Here is a 14,827-nt window from a genome sequence, read left to right as displayed (position 1 = left end):
CGGCTGAAATGTTAATCTATATATATATACATACCACTGATGGGTCGCAAAACATCCTCAGAGGCATATTGACAGAGCTACAGCTTAAATCTAACAAAAAAAATATATTTTTCAGGATACAACAGAGAAACCTAATTCAGGCAATCGAGTCGCTGTCACCGCGCTGACGATCGCTGCCGCAATATTTGCGAAGATACTCGTCTAAACGTCTTGCTCGTGTCATGCCATTTGCAGCTTGATGTTAGCTCATAGTCGGTTATTCGATAAGCGTGATAGCTCTAACGTTACCCGATAGTAGGATTACTTATACGAGTACAACGAAACCCTATCCACAACCACATCCTATGCGAACTCGACGTATTTGGTAGAAATAACTGCCTTTGGTAGAAATTATTGTCTCTTGGGAATAAAATGGCAAGCATTTGTGTCGCATGTTACAATTTGTTTTCAGGTTTTTATCTAAGACGAAAAATAAGAAGAAGAAAATAACAAAAAAAATCTGTATTTTTTTTCGAAATAAACATTTTGATATAGATTGTTACAACATTAATGTGATTGAATCTTATTTATGAATTTAAAAGGTAAATATTAAAACACATAAAACATTTTATTACAAATTACTAAGCGTTTAAAAATTATGTGCAGGTAAAAAGTTTTTAAAATCATGGTAAAAATCGTTTTATTTCTCAAACGATTTAATTTTGTCGTTAAACTTTTGTTCATGGACGCTGAGAAATCTAATTATTTGTAGATAAGGTAATATCGATTCGAAGTAATATTCTGCTTTCAAACTGTTTTTGATGTCTTATGATAGTTTTATTATCTACTTTTAAATGAAATAACTTTGTAATTCGTAAATCTTAAATGGCATGGCACCAAGAGATTAAATGTACTTCGTAGAATTAGGAGAATCTGGGTAGTCGATCGTAAACCACATATCGTCCCTATATCAAATGAATTTGCCAACAAATACCTTGCCAAAATGTTCGCTTCCATCCATTACGTATTTAGATAGAGTATGTCGAGGATAAAACCTACCAATTTAGTATATTTGGTAATAATTAAAAAAAATTCAACGATATGGCAACTATTACTATTACAGAATAAATAATGAAACAGTTATTATTTAAAAGAAGAATTCATAAAATTTAAACTTTAAAACTAATTTATTTGCTTGTGTATGATAATTACTTATATATTTATTACTTCTCTGATCATTTTGGTAGGTTTTATTCCGCATAGTTATCAGCTATGTTTATGTTATATAAAATGCTATTTATCGTCAAAGCTTGGCGTGCTAGATTTTCAAAATAAATCTACGTAGAGCTTTAAACGGTTTGAAAGTTTATTTTGTCTGTTTTTTTTTTTAATTTAAAGTGTTAATGTTAAGGATATAAACTGCATTCCTCGATGGATTACATAATTCTGCGTCGATTGGTTACGGCGTCAATCACCTTTCGTTTGAAATAACTAGTTTTCTAATTGTTTATATTTAAGCCGTTATAGATGTCATATATTTTTCTACATTCCATATTTTATCAATAACTCAATCCATGACATCGTAGCTGATTTAGTCGATAAGCTTGTCCTTTGATAATTAGAACATAACATTAGTTCTTATTTTTGATATTATAAAAGTTTTAAATGTATTATTTTACATTCATTTGACCAAATATATGTTCATTAATTCATTTAACCTAATACATGTTTGTTCAAATATAATTAATTATGTTTTCATACAACTTTTCAGATAACTAATTTTTTGTTATAGTATTCATTTATTATTATTAAAACAAATATTAATAACTTAATTTAAAAATAATGACATAGACATGTTTCATTTTCATAAATCGTGTTATTATTTGGGTATATTGATGTGATATGTTAGACGTCGCTTCGTGATAAATATTAGGTTGGTGATTGCGCGAAATATATTTATGGTGATGACATTGATTTTTTATTATCTTTTACTCCCAAGTCATTCTTCCTTTCTTTCTCCTTCCTCCATTGGCAATGAAAGAACACGTTTACGGTATAATTAGGCGTTTATTGATATACATGTATTTACTGATGGTATTTGTTCACGTGCATCTACTGCTTTTGAGTCTGAAATAAAAAAAATTCAAATTAATTTTGTTATAAGAATTATTCGCTAACACTTGCGACTGGTACTTCATAGAATAATATTTATTTAATCAAAAATTTGGATTAGTGGACCTCACATAAAACTATTAGTCTTTTTAGGCCAATGACTTTCTCTCGATATTTCCTCCGTGAACAAGGCGTTATGATGTTCATAAAAAAGCGTTCATATCTACTATCGTAAGAGATTATCTCCTGAATTCAGGCTAGAAATTTGTTGATGACAAGCTTCCATTTATTTTTATCTATATAAACATTTCGAGTGACACCACCATGAGCCGGTAAACGCGCTGTGAGTAGGTTCCCCACTGGATATACCAACGACACAGTTAGGGTCACAGAAAATCACTTGTTGTGATCTTTGGGGGAGGCCAATGTCTTGCAGTGGGCGTCCATCGGCTAAAAAGAAGAAGCATCTACAAAAATACAAGGATGCCAAGAAGTAAAAAAGGACATTAAAAATTTCAACCGATTATCATTTAAAATATGACATTTAGTTTTATCAGAAAATATTGTCGTTTATTTGTTCAGGGTTAATAAAAATTATTTAATCATTTTGCGCCTTACCTTGACTTGTGTATATACTATTAGTGTAAATCAATGTTTAAATGACATGAAACTTCGTTTACTTCTGCCACGTAACATGAAAAAAATGATTTAAAAAAAACCGACCTTGCATGGAGTCCCATTGCGCACATATCTAAACAGCGATTCGGCCATGTTAGCGGGCGTTGGCGTTGAACATTCCTCCAAAGCTTTTACGACGCACGTTGTCAGCTCTTCGTATTTACCGCACTGATCCTGTGTAAATAAACCACAATAAGTTTAGAAGATATACTGTTATATGGATACCTTTGGGCAAACATATGTTCAGGGGAGATCCTACGGCTAGAATAATAATGATATGCCATAGGATAATCTCTGTAGAACCATACCTTAAATATATCTCAGAAGAAAGAAAGTAAAAAAAGTTTTACAACCAAAAAGTTTCGACTACTTACAGTAAGGCTTAAAATCTGTGCTGCTTCAATTGATGATACGCTACTCTTGAGCTTTTCTGCGCACTGCCGAATAGAGCCGGATTTCTCCTGGAAGCATTCGGGTCCACCTTCGGCTATGAACACTAAGAAATAAAATATTCAGATTAAGAAAAATCAATCATATTAATTAATAAAACGTTTACATAATTATGACTTTTTTATTAAAAAATTGAAAAATACGAGAAAAGACTGTGTCGAACCATTTCAGCTAAACTAAATATTTTAATCAAATTAAAAATCTTTAATTCATCAATACATATTTCTTAAGATAAAATCGATTTATTATCCGTGGCAAAAAAAAAAATGAGAACATGTTAATCGATTTTTAACTCTATTTAACATTGTTATTAAAGTAGCGAACCTATAAAGCGTTTCCGAGATTAAGTCTCTGAATTATAATACAATAAATATCAAAGGTTCTTAACATAACTTGTAAGGAAAGTCCTATTGTATTGTTGGATTTTTAAGTGAGAATTATGCTTGGGAACGAATTACTCTACCACTATGTTAAGGTGTATGATATAAGTTTGTAATGGTCTTTCTCAGATCAGGACAGATTTTTAAACCCTCGTAGATTTATGTTGAAGGATTGCAATTTAAATGCTGAATCTAATTGTAGTCTCTATTACATTGGAACAGCAAAGGATTCATTATGGATAACAGTTACACTTACAAGCAATGCGGTCGCCGTCTTTGTAGCAGACGAAGTCAATAAGCTGATCTGTGGCGTTATTGGCTGATCCAATGTTGTCTCGGGATGTTTGATCCAGGCAAGGTGCTACGCCGGCAGTCAAGCTGTGAATGCACGTTTTGAGCTGAGGCGACTTCGCGCAGTACCTGGCAAATGAAAAAATTGATTTGTTAACCCTCGTATATATTAACGTTGTGTAATTTAACTGAATTAAAGGAATACTATTATAAGAAGAAGATTTTTAATTTTCCATCTCCATAGTGCAGTAACAACAATTTGTTTCAGCCAAGGCCCGATATTTATTGGTCTATAGCATAGACCCAAAAAGTTCGTTTGAAACAGATCTTACACTACATATATACATACACATACGAACGTACTGTTATATACTAAATTAATGTTAGAGTACGAAATTGATTAATTTTATTTTAAAAATAGCTCGCCCCGCCCGCGTTATGAACTTAATGAACGACCCCTCAAACCTCCTTAGAGGTAAAATTTTGTTAAATCTTTTCTTTGCTGACCCCTACTCGGCAAAAGAAATATTTCAATCAAATTTCAAGTCTGTAAACCTTATGATTTTAGAGATATTGTGATAAGTCAGTAGATAGGTGGATATCTAACACATACACACATATATATAAATGTATGTATGTAAATCTATATCCCTCATATATGTACATATATATATGAGGGACGTAATTCTAGTCTACAACATTACAGACTATATAACATTAAAACTAAAGAGTGTCGGTGCGTTAATAAAGTCATAAAAGTTTTGACGTATTACTTCTTGAATACTTCATCCAAAGCGCCGTTGGGTTTCGCTTCTTCAATTTCACGTTTCAGCACTTCAACATCGAACAGACCCTTTAGGCAATCCACGAAGTCCTTGATCACTTTCTGTAAAATAAGTTAAAACGAAGATCATTATTTGACACAATCATAGCCCGATTAATATTTACTGAAGGAGGTAATTGTATGTAAATAATATAATTGTAATAAATTTACTATGCGCAAAATGAGCGTAATGTGACTGCGAGAACCAGCTCGTTAAGACAAGGCAAGACCAATACAGTATACATTTAGTTTTAACTATTAAAATGAGCAAAGTTAAAAACAAAATGAATACATACATTATGATAAAAACAGAATTTATTTTAATCGATAAAAACCGACAATGTCCACCGGTTTATAGGGGTTTTCTTTAATGCGCTTTCATAATAGTTAAGTCTCGAAATAGACATTGGCATTACAATTTTTTTGGTTAATAATTGTGATATTACAATGTTACTACTACTTGTTTAAATCATTTTCTTACTTGGTCAAAAATAATATAATGAATATAAATATGATGACATGAAAATCTTTACAGGTGTTTTATTTACATTAATATTCATCATCTTTCAGCTGAAGGATTTTAAAGTTCTAGAGCCCACAGCGCGGAAAAATGAGCTTTTTAAGATCATCGGAAGACACGGGATGAAAGCCGAGGAGAGGCACAGCTGTGGACATGCTACGTCTAAAATTATATAAATTATCATCTCATAACAGCCATAAGATCTCTGCAGCTAGATATAGTCCTCTCTGAAGACCGGTTGGAAGCCTGCATTTAGTGTCTTCCAACAACATTAACAAGGTCGTTTGTCCACTTTTTGAAGGACTTTATGGTTCTGGATTGAACACCACAGATATTCTCCAGGTCGTCGGAAGATACTGGATGAAAGTCATTTCCAATTGAACATTATACTGATTATACCTCAACGTCGTCTACTTTATCTTCAGCGCCACTCTTCTTGCATTGCTGCTTGAGCATGTCTCTGTACTGCTGACGTTGTGCATCATTTAGCTGGTACTCGGCAAACACACCTGGAATATATGAAATTTATATATAAAAATAAAACATCGCAATATTACCTTAATACCTTACCTACAAAAGAAACTACACGATTTTTTCTTGTAATATTAATTGCGACTAAAATCTTTAAGCGGAAAAAAGATAGTAATTAAGATTAGGTAAAAATTTGCTTTTTATATTTAGGTAAAATAACCGTAGTATATATAATAGGATTTTTATATTAGTAAATTGTTTTATTACACTAGTAACAACTAAATCATATTAAAAATACAGCCAATGAATAACAATTAAACACAAGTACAATTCCAAAAATATGTTCATAATATGAAATAATAAAAAAGACATTCTTTAAAAAGTTATGTCTTTTTATTCACATAATTTTAATACCTACGATTATATTATATATAGGAAGACGACTTCCCATATATTCAAGAAAGTTTTTTTTTAAAAACCATGCGATCGGTCAACGAGTCAGCCAAGTAATAGAAGTGTCCTTTAATTAAATATGTACAAAACAAATTCCATGTAAGAGAAAAATTTAATAAATAATCAAAATGAAAACTCAAGAGCTACCAGACAGATTTTAGCTCTAGTTTGCGTAAAGTTTCTACAAATAATTTTATTGAAATCGTCTTTTTCAGCCCATAGATGCCCATTACATAGCATAAGCCTCCTAAGATATGTATATTATTATATATTCGCCTCGCTTGGCATGCGGGATCAAAGTCTTATGGTACGCAGAGGACGCTGCTGTCCATCCTCTGGAAACTTTGCGAGCAGTGGTAATGCTATATAATTAATAAACAAACTGAATTATATACAATTGTGTACCAGGAATAGAACCCGCGACCTACGATCGCAATGTCTTAATCCTCTATGCACCAATATATACATATATTATAAAAAGAAACACAAAAATGTGTTTTTTATTCTCTGTTTATCTCTTCTTTGTTTTAATTTCATCAGTTTAAGCTTATTGTGACAGCTTTCACAGTAACGTAAAATAACGCAATCAAAAAATTTTGAATACGTTTTATCTAATTTAAAAGAACCGGCTACGTTTTAAAGTATATTTAGGAGTATTACTTACATTTTAGTAAGCTACAAAGAGTTAAGTATTTACACGTTCGGTGAAATCCAAGATCCTAATTTTATTATTTTTGGGAGAATCAGCATGGGCGGCCAATAAATTTTATTTGCTAAAATATTGTAAAATAAAACATATTTATACTAGAAATTGACGAGACTAACAGAGTATTTATAAAGCCCAATTACATTGCAGTGTTACAGAGAATTTTGTAACACAATATCATGCCAAACAACACATTCGCGCTTATCATTTTGAGACATAAGTAAGATGTACCATATGTCACATGAGCTCAGTAACTTTAATTAAATCTGTAATTATAACTTGGCTATTATTTTTAGCGTGTTTATCTAAGTGGCATTCACACAATCCGTAGATTGGAGATGACTTTATTCTGGGCGAGCTTAGCTTAACCTAGTTCTCTATTACTAAACTAGCTGCCAAACTTGAACTTTTATATTTTATCGCTCAATTGCATAGCTGCGAGCCCTAACCGATGTCACATTTCAAGCAAAGAGAATAATCGTCTTGAAGACACATTCAATTGATTTCGAGAATAGGCAAAAGTCCAACAGGAAAGCGAAACACTAAAGTGAAATAAAAAAGCGAAAATAAACATAACAGAAACTTGTGTAAATAAGCAAAAATTGTTTAATTGTCATAAATATTTATTTTAAAATATATTAATTAAAAATATATTATAAATAGGATTGTAATGCTCTGTCCCATAAATACGATATAGGAAAAGGCGGCCAAAATCTTGGGCAACTATGAAAAAAAAAAGTACAATAGGGTCGTAGCTCATGCGATGCGCGTCACCACAACCGTAATGGCGTTCCGTATAGAACAATCCTACGACTTACTTTACACAACATTTTTTGAATTCATTTAGAATAGCTAACCTCTCTCTCTAAGCGTTAGTAGCTCTCAACTATTAAAAACTCTTAGAAGCCTCTGTTTGTGCCGTTACATAGATTTTTGTCGAGATGCCGCCGAGATCTGATGTCGCCTAGGCGAACGCTCCATGGAAAATGGAAATGAAAATGGCCTTTTTGACTATTTATGCCTACTACTTTATGCCTATTTGACTCTGTGTTTGGCACTAATCGGTGTAACATAACTCCTGAAGATGCCCCGTCGAGGGGTGAAACACGTGTTGAGTAATTTGGCGGTGGCAGTTGTGTGATTCGCATTGCTTGCCGCATACACATTTATCAGCGGGCTGGCGGGCGGTGCACTTTGTTGCACCACTAATACTGCATGTGCGGAAGTGGCTAAATATTGGTCCTTTTCTTATTTAAAATCACACTCCAAAATTTATTTTTTCTGTTAAATAAGTGTGACAATAGGATAGGACAGAAAGACAGGCTTATAACTTCTGGGATTACAAAGTATGTAAGGAAGATTTTGAAAACGGTCTTTCTAAGTTATCATTACGTTTTTTGTTTTGTTATCATTTATTATTTTTGAATAGAGTGAGAGAGTTATGGCCACAGTGATTTGTTTTAAATAATTCATGCGCGTTCGAATTCAAATTCGAACGAGGATTTGAATTCGGGTGTCACCAGTAAGGCTACCGTTGTCCTTGTTTTTGGGCCGATTTTTGAGGAGCAAATACGTGTACTGATCGTGGTTTCCAACCTTCTGCTAAACGTGTATAGTTGGTATGGTATAGTAATTGACAGCAAATATATAGGTATACATTCACTTCTTTATAGCTATAACAGGTATAACCAATCATCCTGTGTAAAACCGCGCAATCTTTACTAAAAAACGAAAATTCTTACTTACAATATAAAGTTGCTAAGGATTTTTAAATAAATAAATTCACAATTCACAAAGAAACAACTGTTTTCATAGTTAGTATTCATTCGATACAGCTTTAAAACAAGTGGCGATAATATTTGACATTACTTTGTGTATTTTCACGAGTTCAAATTTTATCGTAATGAGGTAAACGTACAATTTGTTTGTGCATAACGGAAAAAGTATTTATTTCCAATAACAGTTTTGTCTGCGCTTTAACCTTTGATCGGAACATTCAACTATCTAATCAAAACAAGACATTTAGAGTTTATCTATATTGACTATTAATATGTGTAAATATCTCTTACACGCGTTGGAAAGTAAGAAATTTATATAATCATTATTTTCTTCTACATCTTTCATCAGACGTATTTTACTTTTGGATACACTGTAGAGAGAGCTATGCTCGGTATTTCTCTACAAGATTGAATTAGTAATGAGGAGATCAATAGATGATCGACGCATTGGCAAGTTGAAGAGGCAGGAGGTATGACAGGCCGAATAAAAGATGGTGGGTGCTTTAGATACTGGATCAGAGACCACGGTCTGGCAATCAGAGTGTGGGTCAAACGAATTTGTTAATATCTCGTCTCGTCTTATTAAAAATCTATATAGACGCCTTTGCCCAGCTGTGGACGTTCTAAAGCTGAAATGATGATGAATAATTATACCTGCTTCTAATGGCTTTATTTCTTATCTGTCCCCTTGTAAGATTTTAATATAGAACATTTTGATAAATTATATATTTTTTTATAGCCAAGCATAGTTGTTATTATTGATGTCAATAATATCGTCCCCCTAACGATTATTTCCAGTGCGTACCCTGATGTGACTCGAAACGAATTTAAAATGAGAGTGCAGCTGACCAGCGGTGTTACATATTTTGAAAGAGGTAAGGTATCGTTGTACGTAAGTTATTTGGCGTTTTGAAACTAGCGTTTGCAGATGTTTAATTCAAATATCTCCTTAATATCGTCAAGTAGGTTAATAAAAAGAAAATACAGTATTAATTAGTTTCTTTTTCGATGTTGAGAAGTTCAAGTTAGAAAATTCAAATAATTTGTACGAATTGTGACTTTTCTTCTTAAATTAAGATACTTATTAGTTTTCATTTTGCATAAAGCAAAGAAAGCTATGTTTTATTTATTTTATCTAACATTGTTATTCAATATCTATTTATATGTATACTTCTTATCTTGTCTTAGGCAAAAAGGAGAACTTAATGCTGATTGTATTTTCTACTTTTTAACGTTTGGGCGGTACAGTGATGAATTAATATAGTTAAAACATCCTTAAGTAAGATTTCTGATTAATAAAACCTGACTAAGATATATTTTTTTTGATAAAATTACTTTTATGAACAAAACTACAATATATAGTGCATATTGAGACAGTATTATCATCTCGTAGATACCGGATACAACGACAATGAACTTTATTATTCTTTATCTTCTTCTATTTAGCAAATAGACACCCGCTGCAAGGCATAGGTATCGCGACTTTGACTATGTAGGGGGCATACCCGCGCCGCATTTACTGGCTCCTGATCGGAACTCAACAATTTTTTGGCCCCAACGGCCATCGGCGGCAGGAAAACGTGCCCCGCTGCCTATTCAGACGGGCAATTCTTCGAGAAACGTCGGTAACCTTGGTTCTTCTGCGAATCTCGTCATATCATTATATCGATCTCGCAGAAACTTCAAGCATAGCTCTCTCCATTGCTTTCTGGGTGACCTCGAGTCTTCTTGTAAGCCCCGCCATAAGTAACCACATGTCGGACCTATAAGTCATCACTACCAACACACACTGGTCAAAGGTCTTCGTCTCCGATCTCCGCCTGATATTGCGGTATTTCGGACGAGAATATGTTTCGATGCTTCCCAAACGCTGCCCTTGCGAATTGCATAAACTCTCTGATTATCAGAAATTTACTTTACCGAGTAAATACTAGTAACGTTGGAATCGTTTTTTTTTATGAGAAAACATGAAAACTATGTTGTGTATTATATGTCATGGGTATATTGAATTATACAGTAGCACACGTTATTTAGCCATTTATATATCTACGATAAGAAAAATTCCACACGACTCCTTTATCAAACGAAATGCTATCCTGTTTATTGTCCCCATTTTATATTGTCATAAGAGACACGTAAATATAGATAAGACTTCCAGTAAGAATATAATATGACGCCTTGATATTCCGTAACTTTCGGTTAAGGTTACGTTTTCAACTTATTATACGTGCTATATTCTTATCGTCCTATATTACACATTTTAACCGAACCTTTTAAGACGTTCACTGCTGGACTGGATAGGAGGAGGCCTATCTCACATAGATTTCAGATAGTGCCGGTTAAAAAAGGCCTACATCCGTCCGTAGACGGAGGTGCGGTTGCCAGTATCCACTACAGAAACATAAGGTTCCAGCGGCCATACCACGTGGTCCATCCATGTTCTATGGCAGTCTCTTTTGTTTGTCTATGGATCTCTCTCGATTCGATCTCGTAAAGAGATTGTGTCAACATGGTTCATTGAGCGACTGTGGGTTTGCCAATGAGGCTAAGAGATCAAAATGAACGAAATACGAACCACTGTACAGCCAGATTACTGAATCATTTGATTACTAAACTTTGACAGTAGTCATAAATAATTATTTTCGTGAAAATAGCTTAGTGGGTGATCAATTTCTTATAAGACTCCTTATGAAAGAAATACATATCATTAAGTAATGCCATTAAAAATAGAGAAGACTTAACATGCGAGCGAGTAAAAAGCGTATTAATATTGAAATAGTTCTCAGAGTTAACAAAATCGAGTATAATGAATTTACTATGTAATTAATTGAATTATTTATATATTCTAACAAGCGTTGGTTGTGTAGCAGGGGTTTTTGCAAGGTCATTTATAGGAGATACAAAAATTTATCTTGAAATGGTGTCACAAAAACATTAATAAGAAAATTTCGGTTCGGAAATAATTTTTTCCTTATGAGTAATGAAAACTTTAATGTTTCAAAAAATAATATAGCTACACAACTACCCATGTATCGCTGGAGTGCAACTCATAGTGCAACATTTTATAAATATATCATACGTTTTAAATACCTTCTTTCTCCCTTAGACTGCACGTATGATAGTAAGTCGATCACAATACATTTATTATATACTAATTTGACTCATCAATAGCGAAACAATATACATTTTTAAAAATTTCGCAAAACATTGTACAAATGTAAATGTGTTTTCCTATTCAAGACGTACACAGCTCTGGTCATATTTATGTTAATCTTTATATAAACGTTAATGGAAAGGTTTTTTTTAATAATAAAAAACAGGGTGTAAATGGTCGAATTAGAATAATTATCAACAAAACAATTTAACTTAATAGACGCAGATCTTATATTCAGAAAGTTGACAACCTGTGGTATAGTGCATTGATATTCTACAATGGGATATATAAATTCACATATAGTAAAGATCTGGACGATCAATATTTAAGATTATTTGATGCAAAAAAGATATAGGATTGTAATATTATTTAAAAGGGAATTACGTAATGGGCTTATGAACTAAATATTTCCTGACAATTTTCAACGATTGTAACTCGTAAAATGTCGACGAAAATTAGCTTAAAATAGCCGATAAAGCCGCATTGAGATGTATTAGCCGTCATACCGCTTTGACGATGTAAATTGGTAAATGGCCCGATCTGCAGCAAAGGAAGTGGGGATCGCCGAGGAGTTTAGTGCCCAGACGCATGCAACTGACGGATGTGCACGATCTTTTCGTACAAAACCTCTTAATATAAGGGCCGTAAAGTTTAAATTCGTATAAACAATATATTGAGAGCAAAGTTCAAATGAAAGAAGTAATGTTATATTTAGTTTTTTCGCTACAATATCCATTTATAAAGTCACGTGAATTTATTGACATATATATATAAACAAATATGAAGATTGGGCTCATCATTTTAATAGATATAACGATTTTTGCAACAAAAGTTTTGCTTTTACTAAATAACTACCAACTGAACATTAAGGGGTTATTAATTCTATGGTTGAAGTTTTAAATAAACTTTCAAAAATCAAATAGATATTTAACTAACATATATTAAATATTTGTTAGGTTTATTATAAACTCATAAAATAAAATTCAGAATTTATTTATTCGAGAAGGCATTTACGCGGACTTTTGAATCGTCAATTATTTTAATATTATAAGTAATAAGTTACCAGCTGGCCAGAAATTTAACTGTTGTTTTTTTTTAAATAAAATTTAACAATGTTTACTATATTAAATATAATATCAACCATGTAAATGATTCAATAAATCGAATTCCACACATTTCGATCAACTGAAAACTCTTGGACGCTATAATAAGATTAATTTAATAACATAATTTTGATTAAAAACTAAAAGAAGAAAGATCTAAGATATGTTGTGGAACTTTATTATACATGCGTACACTCAGACCTATGAGAGATTTGTTCATCGTATATCATCGTATGGTCTTGACCTAAAGCTTTACATTAATACCTAACGTGGAGTAAACGTCGATATTACAACCTTATACTTGTGACTAGATGGCAATCAACTTGACCATGTCCATATGAGTTATTTTGAAAGCTACAAAGTTACTATGAAGTTTTAAGATTTCGTTTCGACATTTTAGTATCCAAACTGAAGCAAATATGCACCCATAGCCCTCGTTGCTCTTGAATCGTTTATTTATCCATAGAGGATTCTCTATGAATCGGAATGCGAGATATATTTGTTATTTCACATTTATTAGTATAGACTTATACTGTCAAAAGATGAATGGACAAAATCGAACAAATGTGGAATAAACAGCTTTATTAACAAAGTCTTTGACACTGCTTTGTAAAAAAAAGTTAAAAAAACTACATATCTAAAGCCAAGTACTCTATATGGCATAAATAATGAGAGGGCAGACCATATTAGCACAAGGAACTATTAGAACCCTATTAGTAAGTGAACAAATATAATTATTGACAACAATGATAATTACTTTTTTATAAATACATCTTAGTTGTGTATTTTGTCTAGGAACTGTAAAATAATCAAAGAAACTTAATTACACGGTCTAATAAATTATAAAAACATACAGTAAAACTAATAAAGTAATAAACAGTTTAACCCACTATTTCAAATCACAATAGAAGTGGCAATAATGAGATGATATATGATATCAGGAGTAAACTGTAACTTCCGTTAACCTAGATTATAAATGGAAAATACATTCTAAGACATTGCTGGTATAAAAAAAAATTAATTACCACAATTTAATATTTTGCACGACTATAACATATTGATTTTAGCAATACAGCTTCTCTCTTGAACGTAATACTAAAGTTGGTAAGGCAGACTGCATATAAATTAAATGTATATTCATGATGAGGAAGATATTGCTTTTTTATTACGCTTAATTCGTTTAAATAGCTTTAAGGAATTTAATAAATTAAAAATAAAGGCTGTCAAATTTACCTTAAACGTACGCAAATTTCTTTATTTAAAAAAAATTTGTATTACAAATATTCTCTAGAACTAAATGTAAAATAATAATAGACATATTACAGCCCTTTTGACGCAAATATTTCATGCAGATTTTATCAAGTGCGATGTGTCCTGTAAGGTTTCTCTGTACACCTCCGTCTATATCTATTCAATTCAATTGTATAGATGTGCAATAATTTGTAACGTATTTATACTATCTTAATATCAGACAAACATTAACTTTTAAATTTTTATTAAAAAAATATATAATTTTATTGTAAATGACATTTTGTATTTATTTCAATGAATATTTTAATATTAATCACTTATTTATTCACTATTATAATATCGCATTTGAGGCTATTCGTGTCAAGTAATGCACTGTTTAAAAGATCTACGTACCTGTTGCCATGAAGGCGATTAATACAATTTTCCAAAACATGATGCCTGCGTGTTCGATGCTTTGAAGTCGTACGACAACTGAACCACCCACAGTCTTAGGTCATTATATATAAGAATGCTTGTAGTTGACTCATAAAAATGGGTCTATTACGGTACCATTCGATAAAAATATCGAATGATATATTTCATATTGTTTACAACTTTTTATGGAGAAATACTATATATTATTATCATCTCTTGGTTTATGAAAACTTACAGTTTATAATTTAATATATTTTTTTTAAT

General features: G+C 32.0%; 2 protein-coding genes across 3 annotated transcripts in view; one reads left to right on the top strand and one right to left on the bottom strand.

Annotated features, from left to right (window-relative positions):
* LOC137931267 (27 kDa hemolymph protein-like) overlaps window positions 1-1,962 on the top strand; it is a 47,168-nt gene extending 45,206 nt beyond the window's left edge. For both annotated transcript variants that reach the window (XM_068774695.1, XM_068774694.1), the window contains one exon: window positions 116-1,962. In XM_068774695.1, coding sequence (XP_068630796.1) covers window positions 116-205 — 90 coding nt within the window. In that variant the 3' untranslated portion in view covers window positions 206-1,962. The remainder of the gene's footprint in view (window positions 1-115) is intronic.
* Window positions 1,963-2,026: 64 nt separating this feature from the next.
* Window positions 2,027-14,631, bottom strand: LOC137931270 (27 kDa hemolymph protein-like). Its single transcript, XM_068774701.1, has 7 exons — window positions 14,543-14,631; window positions 5,633-5,742; window positions 4,664-4,776; window positions 3,856-4,019; window positions 3,144-3,265; window positions 2,815-2,943; window positions 2,027-2,106 (listed from the first exon to the last, which is right to left on the bottom strand). Exons 1-7 carry the CDS (start codon window positions 14,580-14,582, stop codon window positions 2,092-2,094), a joined length of 693 nt encoding a protein of 230 aa, XP_068630802.1. The 5' UTR covers window positions 14,583-14,631; the 3' UTR covers window positions 2,027-2,091.
* Window positions 14,632-14,827: the final 196 nt, after the last annotated feature.

Source organism: Battus philenor, unplaced genomic scaffold (genome assembly GCF_028537555.1).
Source record: "Battus philenor isolate CCGP_79_NKW_IND1 unplaced genomic scaffold, ilBatPhil1.0.hap1 SCAF_7, whole genome shotgun sequence".
NCBI lineage: Eukaryota > Metazoa > Arthropoda > Insecta > Lepidoptera > Papilionidae > Battus > Battus philenor.
This window is presented reverse-complemented; position numbering and strand designations above follow the sequence as displayed.